We start from the raw sequence: 18,126 nt of genomic DNA, 5'->3' as shown, positions 1-18,126 counted from the left end.
GGATAGACCAGATGTAAAAGTTGAAGTTCTAACTTGGAGGAAGGCTAACTTTGACGGCATTAGGCAAGAACTTTCAAAAGCTGATTGGGGGGGAGATGTTCGCAGGTAAAGGGATGGCTGGAAAACAGGAAGCCACCAGAAATGAGAAAACAAGAATCCAGAGACAGTACATTCCCGGTGGGGTGAAAGGAAAGGCTGGTAGATGTAGAGAATGCTGGATGAGTAAAGAAATTGTGGGTTTGGTCAAGCAAAAGAAGGAAGCATATGCCAGGTATAGACAAAATAGATTGAGTGAATCCTTAGAAGAGTATAAAGGCAGTAGGAGTATACTGAAGAGGGAAATCAGGAGGGCAAAAAGGGGACATGAGATAGCTTTGGCAAGTAGGGTTAAGGAGAATCCAAAGGGTTTTTACAAATACATTAAGGAAAAAAAAGGTAACTAGGGAGAGAATAGGTCCCCTTAAAGATCAGCAAGGTGGCCATTGTGTGGAGCCGCAGGAGATGAGGGAGATATAAAACAAGTATTTTGCATCAGTGTTTACTGTGGAAAAGGACATGGAAGAAATAGAATGTAGAAAATAGATGGTGATATCTTCAAAAATGTCCATGTTACAGAGGAGAAAGTGCTGGATGTCTTGAAACACATAAAAGTGGATAAATCTCCAGGACCTGATCAGGTATACCCTAGAACTCTTAACAGGACTTATGCACTTAATGTTAACGTCCTAGGGAGTGTTGCTGAACAAAGAGACCTTGGAGTACAGGTTCATAGCTCCTTGAAAGTAGAGTCACAGGTAGATAGGATAATGAAGAAGACATATGGTATGCTGAGGCTGTTTTCCCTGGAGCGTCGGAGGCTGAGGGGTGGCCTTAATAGAGGTTTATAAAATCATGAGGCACATGGATAGGATAAATAGACAAAGTCTCTTCCTGGGGTGGGGCAGTCCAGAACTAGAGGGCATAGGTTAGGGTGAGAGGGAAAAGATATTAAAGACACCTAAAAGGCAATTTTTTTCACGCAGAGGATAGTAAATGTATGGAATGAGCTACCAGAGCAAGTGATAGAGGCTGGTAAAATTACAACATTTGAAAGGCATCTGGATGGATACATGAATAGGAAGGGTTTGAAGGGATATTGGCAGAGTCCTTTCACATAATTCTCTGCTGCTTACCTCATTATTTATGTAACATACCTCTATGGTGCCAAGGTCATTGTGTGCTCATCAGCAGCAGAACCACTAACCTTTGTCAGAGCCTTCTGGAATGCACACCATCATGTTGTGCAAAAAGGTAAAGCAACCAGAGACACTGTGATCATTTAAGCAGTTGCAAAATGAATGAGCACTAGGAGAGCAAACCTGTCCCTGTGTAGAAAGAGGCCTGGCAGCAGCATTGCAGTACAAGGTGTCAGGCAGCTCCAAAGCCCTGTATTGAAGCAGTGAACTGTATTCCAAGTGAGTTAGAGGTGTGCCACCATGATGTGGTTGAGGCTGGTGCTTGTCCAATGCCAACCTCCTTGGATGAAATTTTCAGGCTGTCACTGCCAATGAAATGTTGAGACTGCTGGCCAAAGTGGAGACCCCAGAGGAGCAATCAGTTACTAAGTACCTGTTCTGACTTTCAACAATTCAAACTGCATGTAAATGAGTTGAGATTAAATCATAATGAGCTGTTAATATCTCACTAGAGATTCCTGGCTCACTTGAAAACCTCATGATTTGGAGATGCCGGTGTTGGACTGGGGTGTACAAAGTTAAAAATCATACAACACCAGGTTATAGTCCAACAGGTTTAATTGGAAGCACACTAGCTTTCAGAGCGGCGCACCTTCATCAGGTGGTACTGGAGGGCTCAATCCTAACACACAGAATTTATAACAAAAATTTACAATGTGATGTAACTGAAATTATACATTGAAAAATTGATTGTCTGTTAAGCCTTTCATCTGTTAGAATACAGTGATAGTTTCACTTCTTTCATGTATAAATCACAAAACCTTTTAAAAAAAAGTTGCATTCTCGGGTTAGCTGTTAACAATGGTGATAGCTAGACAATATGTCGAAGGTGTTGTCCCCCTGTGTTCTCTGTCTATGCCATGAACACAGGGGGCCAACACCTTCAACATATTGTCTAGCTATCACTATCATTAACAGCTAACCCGAGAATGCAACTTTTTTAAACAAAGGTTTTATGATTTACACATGAAAGAAGTGAAATTATCACTGTATTCTAACAGATGAAAGGCTTAACAGAAATCAATTTTTCAATGTATAATTTCAGTTACATCACACTGTAAATTTTTGCTGTCAATTCTGTGTGTTAGGATTGAGCCCTCCACTACCACCTGATGAAGGAGCGTCGCTCCGAAAGCCAGTGTGCTTCCAATTAAACCTGTTGGGCTATAACCTGGTGTTGTGTGATTTTTAAGTTAGTGGCAATCAAACTTCTTTTTTCTTAACTATAAGAAATCTCATATTTTTCTAATCTTGCCATTTTTTACCAACTGACTCATCGTTATCTATATTATTTAGGGACTGGGAAAATTCCACCCCATATTCCTGCCTGAACCTCACCGAATAACATTAGCTTCTGTAATGGAATTTTTAAAATGCTGTTCTGCTTTCCTGAAAACGCTGATTCTATTTTCGTTTCTCAATCTTACAAATGAGTATTTGTACCACATATTGATCAGCAAACCAGCAGTCTAAACTAAAAGGGATTGATAGCTGAGGTGTTGATAAATGAGTTGCCTTGAGACAGAAATGAATGATGTTGCTTTAGAAACAACCGATCAAGTCCCAGTGGCTGACATGATTTGAAGTCCCAATACGCACTTTGACAGTTCATATTAAATGAAAAATCCATTGTCGGTTTTATTCCTTTGTAAAAAATGAGGTCTGCAGATGCTGGAGATCACAGTTGCAAATGTGTTGCTGGTCAAAGCACAGCAGGCCAGGCAGCATCTCAGGAATAGAGAATTCGACGTTTCGAGCATAAGCCCTTCATCAGGAATAAGAGAGAGAGAGCCAAGCAGGCTAAGACTCCCTACCTTTTATCTCAGCCTGCTTGGCTCTCTCTCTCTTATTCCTGATGAAGGGCTTATGCTCGAAACGTCGAATTCTCTATTCCTGAGATGCTGCCTGGCCTGCTGTGCTTTGACCAGCAACACATTTGCAACTTTATTCCTTTGTAAACTTCAATTGCTAAAAAAAAACACTGATAAACTTTTGTGCAGGAGTTAGTTAATAGTTTATAACAAAAACTCATGTTTATATAAAAACATTAACCCTAAATGCTTCACAGGATTGTTACAAAATAAAATTTGACACCATGATAGATATGGAGATGTTAGTTCGAAAACTTTTTGAAAGATTTAAAGGAGCTTCTCAAAGAAAGTGATGTAGAGAGATTTAGTGAGGAAATTTCAGAGCATGGGAATGAAGCAGCAGAAGGACTGACTGTCAGTGGTGGGGATGATCAGAATCAGAGGTGCTCGTGAGATCAACATACATCTTCAACAGCTGTAGAGCTGGAGTCAGAAAATTGTAGCACTGAAAGAGATTACAGGAATAGGAAGGGAAACTAGGATGAGAATTTTAAAATTGAGATATTGCTTAAGCTGGAGGTATTATACATCACCAAGCAGAGGTTGAAGTACAAAACATGGTGTGAGTTAGGACGAGAGACAGCAAACCTGAATTACCTCATGTTTTTGGAGGGTGGCATTGAGGAGCTCAGCCAGGACTACACTTGAATAGGCAAGCCTAGCGGTAACAAAAGCATGAAATAGGATTTCAGCAGCAAATGAGCAGAAGAGGGGCAGAGTCGAGAAACACTATGGAGCTGGAAATAACTGGATCTCCCTAATGGAATGAATATATTGTTAGAACTTCATCTTGAGGTCAAATAAAGTACCAAGATTGTGGACAGTCTCATTCGGCCTCAGACTATCCAATGGAGGGATGGATTCAGTCCTAGAGAATGCCGTTTGTGGCAGAGAAAAAAAATTACTGGCTTTCATCTTCCCAGTATCTAGTTGGGTGAACTTTATGCATACCCAGTGCAATATGTTGGACAAGCAGGCTAATAACTTCCAAACAGTGGGGATGTAAAGAGAGGAGCAGTGAGGTAGAGCTGGGTGTTATCCATGTATATATGGAAATTAATGCTGCGTTTTCAGATGATGTCACCAAGGCCAGGTTGTAGGGGAGAAATGGAAGGGGTCAAGGATAGATACTAGGGAATACCAAAAGTAACAGTGCAGGAGCAAGAAGGAAAAGCCGAAAAAGTAAAGTTCTGTTTAATTAGAACCAACCGATTAGCCCCACATCGGTGCATGAGTATTGGAGGATGGCACACCAACTCTGACTAAAGATTGTAGACAGTTGAGATGAATAGAAAGGGATAGTTTACCTTTGTCACAATCATAAAGGATGTCAAGTTGAAAATCACACAACACCAGGTTATAGTGGTTATAGTCTAACAGGTTTGTTTGGAAGCACTAGCTTTTGAAGCACAGCTCCTTCATCACCCCAGTCCAACACCGGCACCTCCAAATCATAAAGGATATTGTGTAAATTTGATGAGAACTATTTTGATACTACGGCAGGACAGAATCCTGAGAATCCCAAATCAAGTTTTGCTAAAGTTGGACATGTGATTTAGAAGCCACAGAACTTTAAGGATTTGGAGAGGAAAGGGAGGTTGGAGATGGGTGGCCATTTGCAAGGACACAGAGGTTAAGGATTGTTTTTAATTGAAGAAATGGATCTTGATTAATGTTACTACTAAGTCTTAAAACAACCTGAAAGTTGCCATTCAAGCATTCTAATAAAGTGCACTGGTAACTGTGAAAAAAAACTAGAGGATTCACACACTACAAAAAATAATAAGTGTACTTTGATAATAGTGGTAGATATCACCTCTGGTTCATAGAAGTTTTGTTTTCAAGTATTCCATGATTCTGAATATCCATTTTCTTTATTATTGGAGGTTAGGCTAAGAACTAAAAGGAACAGGAGTTAATTCCATCAATTATTCTGTCAAAGTTTCCACACCCACAAAGATTTCCCTCAGGGGTCAGTAATTTACATTCAGAAGATCCCAGGTCATTTATGGAATAAATGGACAAAATTCAGATGGCTTTTCTCCTTAAGGATGCTATCTGTCAACACAGTAAAGAACATTTTCAACTTCACAATCATAAATTTACAGTGGCAGATGTACTGCCATGGATAGAGAACAGGTTGGCAGACAGGAAACAAAGGTCTTTTTCTGAGTGGCAGCCAGTGACTATTGGGATACCACATGGAACAGTGCTTGGACCCCAGCTATTCACTATATATATAAGTCATTTAGATGAGGAAACTAAATGTAATATCTCTATATTTGTGGATAACTCAAAGCTGAGTAGGAGGGCAACCGTGAGAAGTATGCAAAGATTCAGTGTGATTTAGACAAGTTAAGTGAACAGGAAAATGCATGGCAGATGAAGTATAATGTGGATAAATGTGAGGGTATCCATGACTCACATAACAAGCAAGTTTGACAGCAAATTCAGTTCTTCTCCTTCCGATAAAGAATTGTAACAAATCCAGGGAACTATAGACAGCTTGCTCAATGTCTGCTGTAGGAAAAATGCCCAAACCCTTTCCCAACAAAAGATCCAGAGCTTGAAAATATAATAGCCTGTGTTTCTACCAGAAAGAGCTCTCTTAACCAGCTTTATTGAATTCCTTAAAGTAGTAAATTAATGGATGTAATATACATGGACTCTCCAACAGCTTTAAACGCCATATGAGACTTATACAAAGGTCAGGGAGTGTGGAGGGGAAGATAGCGGGGATGATTGAAAGATGGTTGCAGGATAGGAAGTAGAGATTTGTAACTGTGAAATAGGCACAGAAAATACTGGAGAAACTCAGCAGGTCTGGCACCATCTGTCATAAAAGGAACAGATTAAACATAATGAATCCAGTGTGACTCATTTGAGTTGCATGACTTTCTCCAGCATTTTCTATTTTTATTTCAGATAACCAGCATCGGCAGTACTTGCTCTTTTTAAAAATAAGTTATGAGCTGCTTCTCTTTCTGGCACTAAGTTGGAGCTTGGTTTAAATATGGACATATAAATCATTGAAATGAGCAACACAACAAACAGAGAAGCTCAGATGGATTGCAAACAACATATTTGAGTTCATTTCTGGACAAATAAATTTTGAAAGCAGTGAGGTAAAAATAGATATATGTAGAACCTTTGTTAGAATGTATGTAGAATGTTATGTATAGCTCTGGTCTCCATGCAACAGTACTAAGTCATTGGAGAATGTGCAGAAAGGATTTTTGAGGATATTCCCTGAATTAAAAAAAACAATTACTTGGAAAGATTGAACAGATTGTGGTGTTTTTCTCTGATTATGTGAAGACGAAAAGGTGATTTGATGTGAGTGTATAGAATACAGGAACAGTTCCAGAGAGTGAATAGAGAAATGATACTCTGTTATGTGTAAGGACAGAATAAAGTGTTGTACGTATAAGATAATTAGATTACTTTTTTTAAGATTAAATTACTTACAGTGTGGAAACAGGCCCTCTGGCTCAACAAGTCCACACCAACCCTCTGAAGAGCAACCCACCCAGACCCATTCCCCTACATTTACTCCTTCCCCTAACACTACATGCAATTTAGCATGGCCTGCACGGTTTTGGATTGTGGGAGGAAACTGGAGCACCCGGAGGAAACCCACGCAGACACGGGGAGAATGTGCAAACTCCACACAGGCAGTTGCCTGAGGTGGGAATTGAATCCGGCTCTCTGGTGCTGTGAGGCAGCAGTGATAACCACTGTGCCACCGTGCCGCCCAATCATTAATGAGTCAAATAAAAAATTTAGTACTAAAGAATTGGTTCACACAAAGTGTTCACAATGGAGAATTTCTGCTTCAAGGAGTGAGTGCTTGCAGTAAATAGCATTGATTTATTTAAGGGGGGGAGTTGGTGCATTCACGAAGAAGGCAAGAGCTTTTTGGGCTGCTCGGGTGAAGTAGTTTGAGTGGGAGCTGGCTCGTGTGGAATATGAATGCAGGCAGAGGCCCCCTGGGCTGAATGATCTATTTCTTAGGTAAATCTCTGTAACCTCTTGTTTTCTCATATTCTCCTTTCATGTTTGCATTATTGTTATCAGTCTCATCATCGCACTTCCTCATTTAGTTTCTCATATCTTAATTTATCTGAAATTATGAGCATAAATTTACAATACTGTAAGTTTTGTCCTTTTTCAATTCATTGGCTATCTATACTTTACAATGTTCATTTGAAAGAATAACTTTCTATTTAACGTGAACAAAACTAAGGAATGAAATTTTACAAAGCGGAAGGTAGCCAGCATACCAGACTCATTTAAGAAATGGTAAAATATTTTAAAGTGAAATTGGGAATGTTAGCAGTCAGGAATGTTGAGATTAAATGGGTTGAAGGGTTGCTTAATCCATACTTATCTATTGTTCTTGTGTTCCTGTCAAATGAAATATTAATGTTTTTCCCATTTTTAAGATAAGACTTTCCTATTCCAAGAAATATTATCAAATTGTCATAATAAATAATGACTGCATCACAGAAGTGTGTGTGCACTGTTATATTAAGTTCATCTCTCGTTTGTCTGCCATATGTGTAACAATTATTGGGGTGGCATGGTGGCTTAGTGGTTTGCACTGCTGCCTCACAGCACCAGGTACCTGGGTTTGACTCCAGCCTCGGGCGACTATCTGTGTGGACATTCTCCCGTGTCTGCGTGGATTGCATCTGGGTGCTCCGGTTTCCTCCACAATCCAAAGACATGCAGGTCAGGTGAATTGGCCATGCTAACTTGCCCACTGTGTTCAGGAATGTATAGGTTAGGTGCATGAGTCAGGGATAAGTGTAGGGGAATGGGTTTGGGTGGGATACTTTTCGGACGGTCAATGTGGACTTGTTGGGCCGAAGGGCCTGTTTCCACACGGGTAGGGATTCTAATTCTATTGCATCAATATTAACAGAATTTGCTGGAGAAACTGAGGTCTGGCAGCATTTATGGAGAGAAAGCAGAGTTAACATTTCAGGTCCTATGACCCTTCTGAACTGAACTAGACTCAAAGTGTTATCTCTGTTTTCTTTCCACAGATAGTGAGCTTCTTCAGCAATTTTAGTTTTTCTTTGTTTCAGATCTCCAGCATCTGCAGTTCCTTGTTTTATATTATTATGCAAATATTGTTTGTTGCCACTGGATAGCAGACAATGTTGCTTTTACCAGTGTTCAAATAAAAGTAACTTTACATTTTTTCCCTTCCAATGATTACAGCTTTCTGTGACCAAGCTAACTATATAAAAGAAATGGTTTACACTAAAGATAATCCTGATAAAGCAAGTGTTTCTTCAAGTCACGTGTTACTGGAGCATCAAAGTGTTATTTTCCATTCAGGTGAGTAAGTCATCTTAGAAAGCTTTTCCACTAATTAGGTAATGTGTCTGGTTTCAGTTTCCCTGGGCTAGAAAAGGGAGAAATCAACAGCATTCCTGGTTTTGATTTCAATGTAGTGAAATCTTGTTTGAAATGTTCACTTTAAATGATGCTGTTGTGGCTATTGGTTGAACAGTCTGCTGGCCCTCATAAGCTTGACTCATAGACTAAAGAATAGCCTCTTAAGCAACGTACCAGTGAGTTACTGGCACTTATGAAACAATCACTTATTGTGTTTCTTATGGGCAGGGTGCATGCTGAAAAAATATCTTTGATTCACAAATAACCTCGTGACCTTGCATTGGCGCAATATGATTGATGGTGACTTTAAAATCCTTGAATCTCTCTTTGAAAGATGGAAGAGACATTGTGAAAATTAGTAAAAAGCCTGTAACACGGGGAAATCTGAAATGAATTCTGAAATTGGATGTGCATTGTGCTGGTCTGCCTGTAAAAGTAAAATGACAGGTTAATATCTATAGGCAAAAACAACCTGAAACAATGGGATATACTGGTGGACTTTGTAATTCAAATACTTACTTACTCTAAGATACTGATCATCACTATTACCTGAAAATAGTAGATATACACAGAGACATATGTCACTATATACTTGTTAACTTTCCTTCCATTGACCAATGCTTATAAGTGAGCAATCATTAGTTTGAATCATACAGCTGTGAGGAAGTGAGGACTGCTGATGCTGGAGATCAGAGCTGCAAATGTGTTGCTGGAAAAGCGCAGCAGGTCAGGCAGCATCCAAGGAGCAGGAGAATCGACGTTTCAGGCATTAGGGCTCATGCCCGAAACGTCGATTCTCCTTCTCCTTGGATGCTGCCTGACCTGCTGCGCTTTTCCAGCAACACATTTTCATCTCATACAGCTGTGAGATTTCTAAATGCTTTCAAAAATGATAAATTAGAGAAACTATTTGATGCTAGGTGTTGTTTTAATTCTGAATGATAGGTTCCTGAATGTAGCAAAGTGGGGGTTTGACATAGTGCAGATCAGAAAGAGACACCCAGAGTTTATTTATAGCCTCTGGGCAGGAACATGAACTAGTGAGTGACATTACTGTTTGGGAGCATCACGAGGCACTAGGCATTCCTTTCCCCTTTTCAACAAAATGATGAGAATTGACTGCCCAGCTTAAAGTAAGGCAGTGGCAAGCCTAGGGTGTAGTCACTTGTACAGTATAAATATACCAGGAGGGTCACCCTGTGTGGCCCAGAGGAACAGATTTTTCTTTCTAGTTTATGAAGGAATTCAAAATAAAATACAAAAATGTATTTGTTCAACCTCTTCTCCAAGCTGCTGCCATTCCCAGCATCTTTGACAGATAATGATGACCCCCCAGTGTTTCACTGTATAGAGGCATCATTTAGTGAGTTCAGTCGGTGTCTTGCCCAGATTCGTGAGATTTGTGTGTTTATTCCCTCTTGACGTTCCAATGTAATTATCAGGCAACCAGGCCCTTAACCTGGATAGGGATGGCCTAACATTTGAAACTGGCATCAGAAAGATCAAAAGCCCACCTTGAGAGTTGCATGAATCCCAGACAAAGATGACTAAATGAGGAGGGGATTCACTGGTTGTTGTGGAAGGAGCTCGATGTAAAGGCAAGGGATGGCATCAGAGACTTCTTCTAAATGTCATGCCACTTGATTTGGAAACAGAGAGTTCTTGGCAACAAGAACCACATCTGTAAGCTGCTAGTGTTCCTGGATGGTGGTACATTTAATACCACTGCCAATTGAATGCCACAATAGTGGTATCAGGGCCTGCACTACAATCCCTCATGTCCAATTAAATGGATCTCCCTCCCGACCTCTGAACCCACCTTGTGGTGACTGACAATACATTCCACCCCAGGTCAAAAGTGACTACAGCAGAGCTGTAAGTGATGAAGACAACAAAGCCTGATCTGCATGTTTAAAGAAAAATCACTGCTTTGAGTAGTGCCCTTGCCACCTGAAATTTAAAACTTCACTTGGCCAGATTAGGATAAGAAAGAACTGGATATGTCCATCACTCTGTTTTAACTTTTTTTTTCCATTTGTGTCAGGTAGGGGAACTAAAATAAAGCCCTCAATTTTTAAAAGTACAATCCAAAGTATATTAACTGTTTTTTTCACTTTGCACAGATCTGAATACCAAACAAAAAACCTTGTCTGTTCGAAAACCAGCTTCAGGCACTCTGCATCAGGGGGGTTTACAGTCACAGCGTGAAATGCAGCTGTTAGTTCAAGAATGCTCATATGTCCCACAGGAAAGCAAACATGGACAAGAAGATGGGGCTGAAGAGGAGAACGTATTCTACTTCTGAAAGTTCTTCAATATTAGAACTTTTGAGTCAAACTAGAACAACATATGGCCACCTTGACCTCTTGGTCCATTTCAGTTAAGTGTTACATCTAGAGAAATCTGGCAGTTAATTCTTTACTCAGCCTTATAGTCCCAGATATGCTTATGAACCTTGAAGTTTCATGAAATTTATTACACTTTTCAGTTTAGTGATAAGATTGTGATATATGAAATACTATATCATCAGCTACGTCATGCTAGTTGAAGCAGTTATAAATCAAAAAAGACCATATCTAACTTGAAGTCTTCTTGTTTCAAGGACAGGTTTTGATATTTTTGCCTGAAGTTCTTAAGTTATTAATTACAATAATCTGATTTTCTTTAATCATAGGTCCAGTTTCGAAGGTTAAACACTATCTTGCTTAGTCAGTTTATGCTTAATTTCCCAGGGTCACGGTGGCCTCCCACTATACAGGTTCTGTTTTATTTTATTAATTCTACTGCCTGTCATTATTAAAATTGTTGGGTGTGATTTATGACCTACTTAGACATCACTAAAGTTGGCTTTCAATTGTAATTTGATCCTTCCCATCGTGAATTTAATGTACATACATTTTTAAAGTCATAGATCTTGAAATTTCCTTGTTTGATCTATTTAAGCCCAACTTTTTGAACCATCATTTTGCATGCCTGCAACATTAGAGTGTTCCAGACTAAGAGAGAGACCCATTGTACTCTAATTGACTTATTGTTAACTAGGCAAATATCATAACCTACAAGTTTTTCATAATTGTCGGTTGCTTTCTGTGACATATAGCTATCCAATTCACTATTGAATTTCCCAACACTATTCATCTCCACTGATTCCCTGGGCAATTTGTTCCATATATTCATTATCCTCTGTGGGAAGGTTGTTAATCAAAAATGCCTGTTACCTATCCCTGTTTTGGTCCAGTTCTCTAACCCTTACTGTACTATTTGTGTTCATGTTAAATATAGTACTAGTTTAAAGGAAGAAATAATTTGCATTTATATAGTATCTTTGATGATTACAAGGAGTCCCACAGCAATGTACAGCCAATGTAGTCCTTGGTTTATGCCTTAAATTCTTGAACATGTCAATAACATTTCTTACATATGATTTTCTCAACGTGCAGGTACAAAATCCAAAGTATCGAATTAGTTCGCCAGTGAGGATAGCACATCATTACTAGCATGGGTGGCGAGTGTCCAATACAGTATTCCAGATGCTATGAATTGATTATCATTTGTTGAGATTTGAATTTTATATGTTGGCTACAAACCTTAAGAGGTTGTTTTTTTTTCCACTCAGTGATATTATATATGATCTTGTATTTTCAAGATACTTCCCAGATACTTCCATATCTCCCTCATCTGTAACATGCAGAGTAATGCTGATTCACCCTCCTATTATTGTGAGTAGCAGGTGCCAATTACCAATCTAGTTTCCTTTCATATTAGCTCTTTTTGTTCTATTATTTATAGTTATTTTCTTCTTCACCCATTTTTTTCCAGGTTTGATAATACCCAGCATACATTTTTTCTGTTCCCATTCTCAAATAACTTTCATATGTATTGGAAATAATAGTGGATCAAACACTGCTCCCCAAAGGCAAGCTGCGAGACACCATCTTGCTGATGCAGCTCCCTGTATAGTTCTCCTTCATTTCCTCTGATTCAGCCAATTTCCAGTTCACTTCAGAAACTTGGCTGCCGTTTATGATAATGTGCCCCTTGAGTTTGTTAACAACTAAAACAGCCAACCATTAATGGTTGAATTTCTTTGCTAAATTGTTATTAATGACAGTCTGTGATCCAATTTCTCTCATTTGTTTAAAAGTTAAGATTTGTTCCACAAGTTTTTCTAAAGTATTGGTTGCATACACTACAACAGCACAAAATTTATTTAGTCTTTATTACCAAATTTTCCCGGTACATTATAATCATGTTAAAGCAGGAGTTTTTGAGTCACAAGGTAGATGCAATGATGGTCTAGTGCAAAGGAAGATCACACGACCAAAACTGAATTTGGATGCATTAAATTAATATACCTACTTATATTATCCTTTATTATAAAGAGACCAGAGAAAATGTTTATTATTCATATGCTACAAAACAGAATTCCATTCTTAAACCTCTGATATGTTGCTTCTCTATCCTCTTGTACGTCACTCCATAAAACCTATTTACTTGACCAACTATATATCAGTTTTGCCAATATAACTTTGTGGTGATGTGTCAAATTTTGCTTGATACCTATACAGGGAAATAGACTGGGGTGCTTTTTACTATGTTAAAGGCATTATATAAATGCAAATTGTTGTTGTTCGAGTGGAGTTGGGTAAAATTGATGGACACTTGCAGGGTCTAATGGATAAACTAAAAAAAAATTATTTCTTGTTTGGTTGAATATTTCTACCACTTTAGGTAGAACTACATCAAATATATTTAATACTCAGTGTAGATCATACACAAAATAGGTCATTTCACTCCGAGGAGCTGTCACCCCATTTCCTAGCTGCATCTAACGCTAGAGTATTATTAAATGTCCGACTCACTCTCAGTGAGTTCTCAGATATTCTAAATGTCTATTTGGTTAAGAAATTACATATGATATGCCAATATCCACATTGCTAAATGGATAAAACTAGATTGAGAGCACTTCCAAGTTATGTTTAGCTGTAATCATTGTAATTTAATTCAATGCTCAATCCTGTTCAGTAATTTTATTAGAATCATGTAAAATGGTTAACCGTGATGACCTTTCTGTACACGTGTACTTAGGTTCCTGGTTATATTCATAGTGCCTGTGTTCCTACCCATCAGAACATGCATACAGTTGCATGATGTAGGGATGGATGTCATGGTCATATCGCAGTGGGAAACATAAAATCCAGGGCCATTTAATCATGGGAGCGATCTGGCACCATTCTCCTGGTAGTGGAAAGCCTTCCCCAAAATTTATGGTAACTCAGCCTTGGTGATTAAATGGAGGCCACAAGATCTCCCATATCCAACCTGTTGGGTTTTGCATGTGGTCACCAGTCGGGGTCCCTTGACATTAGATTGTGCCAGATTGAAGGACTCGCCATGAGGCCACTGAATGTCACTCCTTGCCCTTGCTTCCAACTACCTCTCCTCCCTCCCCAAACAGCCCTACCCCATGACCAGCATCATGCCTTAGTTAGCTGTGGCCTTGAGTCCATGCAAGATGCTGCGTCTCAGGTGCATGCAGTGCTGCCATTAGTCACTACTCCTGCTGCTGGTCTTTGATTAGCCAGCAGCTCTAGCAGAAGGGATTTCTGCCATCAGGATCTTCAATTGTAATGGAGACCCAATGGAAACCACTTAAATGTCAGAGGGATACTTGATTCCATTGGGCATCCCCCATGGAAATGACCTATCCAAGCCACGGATAATTGAATAGTGAGTGAGACCACATTAGTCCAAGTTCATAATATCAGCAATTACTCAGTATCTGATTTTCGCTATCAAATCGGGTAGCTTGAATTATGGAAGTTCCCAAGTCAGCTGACCTGCCCTGACTGAAAGGGCCCCATTAGACCTAATCACAGGTAGATTGGTGTCTAGGCAGGTTGTCTACAATTGTGGTTTTTCCTGGGCGTTTTTCCAGTTGCTTTATGGTTGTTAAGCCATCTAGCCCTCATACAATCTCATTCCCTCAACCAAATCCTGTGGTCCCTACTGGTTTCTATGCCAACTCATTCACAACTCTTTCCTTCTTCCCTTCCCCAGTTACCCCAATACCACCTCCATGCCAACACAAGCTCCACACCTACACATTGACCATCCCCATGCTCATGCCACACCTTGTCAAATTATGTCTCGCGATAGCTTCTCAATGTTGATATGCCACATCCATAGTCACTGACCCATATTCACTATGGCTGGAATTTAGGACTCGCGTGGAAATGAAGAAAAATTAAACTTGTGAGAATCTAATCTAGTGCTCACTCATATGGTAGTGAAAAATTCCCATTAATGAAAACTCATTAAAAACTTTTATATATTGCCAAGTGGTTACTGTCTTATTAAAAACAAATGTGTTGCTAGAAAAGCGCAGCAGGTCAGGCAGCATCCACGGAGCAGAAGAATCGACGATTCGGGCATGAGCCCTTCTTCAGGAATCCTGAAGAAGGGTTCATGCCCGAAACGTCGATATTCCTGCTCCTTGGATGCTGCCTGACCTGCTGTGCTTTTCCAGCAACACATTTTCAGCTCTGATCTCCAGCATCTGCAGTCCTCACTTTCTCCTATTAAAAACAAATGTCTATTCAGACACCATTACAAAAACCTCTAAATCCTTAAGTGCCTCTTGAAACTATCAATCAAACTGAACTCAGGATCCCCAATTAGGATAATTGTAACTTCTGAAACTTAGCCAAGCATTAATAATGACATCATAATGGGTACTGGGGATTGTGAAGCCATCTGTTGATGGTAATTTGTTTTCAAAGCTACAGCAGATGGCCTGTCAAGGCAGTCTAGCAGAGGTCATTTTTTTCCACCTTTAAAGAGTGGGCAATTTAAATCAAACCTGAGATCATGGCATTGAAACACACCTTATTTGCCCTTCAAGAGCTTTTATGTCTCCTCTATCAATTTGTAGCTCCAATTTGTGGGGTTAGGCTTTTGTAACTACCAGAGTTGGGATTGGTTGAATGGAGCATAAGGTTTATGTGGCCATACTGAGTTTAGGTTTCCTATTTGCTCAAGATGCAACTCCCTGAAAATTGCAGCAAAGATTAGATCTGTTGTAAATAGGGTGTGTCATATGCATCTGGGACCTTACGCACCATTTTTAAAGGCCTATGTACCTATCAACTCCACAAAAATCCAACCCCAAGTCCAAATGTTGTTCACATGATCACTAACCAAGTTAACTATTTGAATGACTAAACTTAGTTAAGTTATAGACCAAAGCAAAATAAGAACGAATTATACTATTTATATGTGTAATACAAAAATCAAAACTAAGACTATATATCTTTACACATCTGTAGGCAGTAGTTTCAAGAGCCAGTAATTTCACAATGAAACAAATTCATGGTAATTATTTTATTACATTTGATTGTGTTTACGAAAGAATAGTTTATTTTAGCTGGTTGACAACTGACCAACTAAATTATAAATATGTATATACCTCTTCTGCACTAAAACAATAATATATCTGGAATGGTTTCTCAACATTAATCTTTGGAGTATAGGTACTGGTATCAGTATAATATAAGCACAACCCTAATGCGAAGAATATACCATTCACCTCTGTTATATGTATCTCCAATTAAAAGGAGATATCATGATGCTACATTGCACTATACCTGCTTACCAAATCTGATGTAGAGGAAATGGAGATTTTAACTGATGCCCAGATTAAGATCAATGTGGCGCAAGTTTAAAGGGGCCTTTCAGATTTTTGATATTTAGAGAAGACACTGCCTCCAGTGGCAATAACTGAAGTATTAAAACAGTAACTCATTTTAAATTGCACATTTAATGAGAAATTTTAATGTACCATCTAAGATTCAAAGAAATGAGTAAAATAAGTAGTAATTTTGTCGCATTTGGCTCATGAGGAAGTGTATCAAACTTTGTTTTGTGGAGGGGCAGGAGTCAGAATATGTGTCAATTTCATCATAGTTCAGTTCTCAAACAATGTTTTAATGTGTTTACCATAATTGACATGAGATGTGTGGTGGTGAAGGGGTGGATAGCTCAAATCCAGGAATAATAATCCTTTAAAAACTTCAGCTGATCATTTCAAGATGGTGAGTGAAGGATAGGTTACTGAATACCCATGATAATGACTTGAAGGAGTTTCAGCACCACAATATCACAGAATGGAAATACATTTTCAAGCATGCAGTTACTTTCTGCTGATGTTGCAGAAATGTTTTGTAACTGGAAACTTAATTGTACTTAAACCCTAAAGCAGAACCTCTTGCAGAATATTGGGAACATAATTAAAAGTGGTGAGTCATCACACAAGTCACACCTGCTCAGCACTAGATTAGAATTACAGTCAAGAATGTAAAGTTTATTGTTTTAATGTGATTTTTGAAGATATAAAGCACATTTAACCAAACAAACGCTTTGAATGGCTACCGTGTATCTTGAACTGTAAATACCAAACTGAATATATATTCATTAGTTTCTTCCATTTCTTGCACTTTGAATATTTAGAATTGCTGTATTCTCTTCAAGAAAATGCAGATTTTTATTCAAAAACTCTGAAGCTGAAATGAAAATGTACATGTAGTTCCATCTGCCTCTTAAAAAGATCATGACATATGTAATTATTTCTTTATGTAAAAAAACACACAAAATAATGTTGAATTTTATAGAATGTTCTAAATGAACCTTATCTGGCAGGCGGTTTAATAAAGTCTGAACAGATGTTCTGGAGTGTCCTTGTGTAGTGCATCTAATTAATTCTTTGGTTGCTGATAGTTGTAAAGCAATAGATGGAATGTAGCTAACTGAGCAATCAAAATCACTGGTAACAAAAAAAAACTCAGTTAATTTGCTTCTTGGTAGTTTATAAGTGTACTACACTCTGAATTTGTTTTACAAAATTTATAAGTGGGGGATGTGCTGCAAAAAAAAACTTAAAGTAGAACTCAAAGAAGAAAATCACCATTGGGAAATCCTAGCCTTTAAATATCACTGAATAGAATGTATGAAGTAGTAATTGAGTGTGATTAATCATTCAAATAGAAAGTAATTATGCCAATGAACTCCTCGGCAGAAAAGATTAAAAACTTAATTAGCTTAAAAAGTAGGCCACCAAGGGCCATCACGCATTGATCACATCTCTGTAGATAGTTTGGCAACATTTGGCATTTTATTTTGAATATAAATGTCACTGAGCACATCGCTCATCGTGTTTATTTGCTTTAAAGAAAATTAGATTGCATCTTAGTTAAATGCAAAAAGCTGCTTTTCATTTGTTACTGTTTGAGTAGCCATTCTTTCTTTTTGCTTCCTGTTTCTTTTTCCCGGATAGCACACTCATGGACACCTTTTTCGGGTAGTCATTCCCAATCCTTGACCCAGGATATGGGGACAATCATAATTGAGCCCTAGTTTGTCTACGCATCCATTAATAAGACAGGGATCACTTGATAGTGATTAGGAGCTGGGTGTACTGCTCACATTCTTTGACCCTAGCCCAGGATACTCAGACAATATGTAAAAACACTTCAATAACAGCCGACCTTAGATCAAATACAGACCCTTCCTGGCATGTTTCACTCTTGATGATCTGTTTACTCATTAAACCATCT

General features: G+C 38.6%; 1 protein-coding gene across 7 annotated transcripts in view; it reads left to right on the top strand.

Annotated features, from left to right (window-relative positions):
* arhgef28a (Rho guanine nucleotide exchange factor (GEF) 28a) overlaps positions 1–10,964 on the top strand; it is a 447,370-nt gene extending 436,406 nt beyond the window's left edge. For all 7 annotated transcript variants that reach the window (XM_060836132.1, XM_060836104.1, XM_060836122.1 and 4 more), the window contains 2 exons: positions 8,336–8,455; positions 10,639–10,964. In XM_060836132.1, coding sequence (XP_060692115.1) covers positions 8,336–8,455; positions 10,639–10,820 — 302 coding nt within the window. In that variant the 3' untranslated portion in view covers positions 10,821–10,964. The remainder of the gene's footprint in view (positions 1–8,335; positions 8,456–10,638) is intronic.
* The last annotated feature ends 7,162 nt before the right edge of the window (positions 10,965–18,126 follow it).

This window comes from Hemiscyllium ocellatum, chromosome 2 (genome assembly GCF_020745735.1).
Source record: "Hemiscyllium ocellatum isolate sHemOce1 chromosome 2, sHemOce1.pat.X.cur, whole genome shotgun sequence".
Classification (NCBI taxonomy): domain Eukaryota; kingdom Metazoa; phylum Chordata; class Chondrichthyes; order Orectolobiformes; family Hemiscylliidae; genus Hemiscyllium; species Hemiscyllium ocellatum.
Note: the sequence above shows the minus strand (reverse complement) of the source record. Positions and strands in the feature narration are given on the sequence as shown.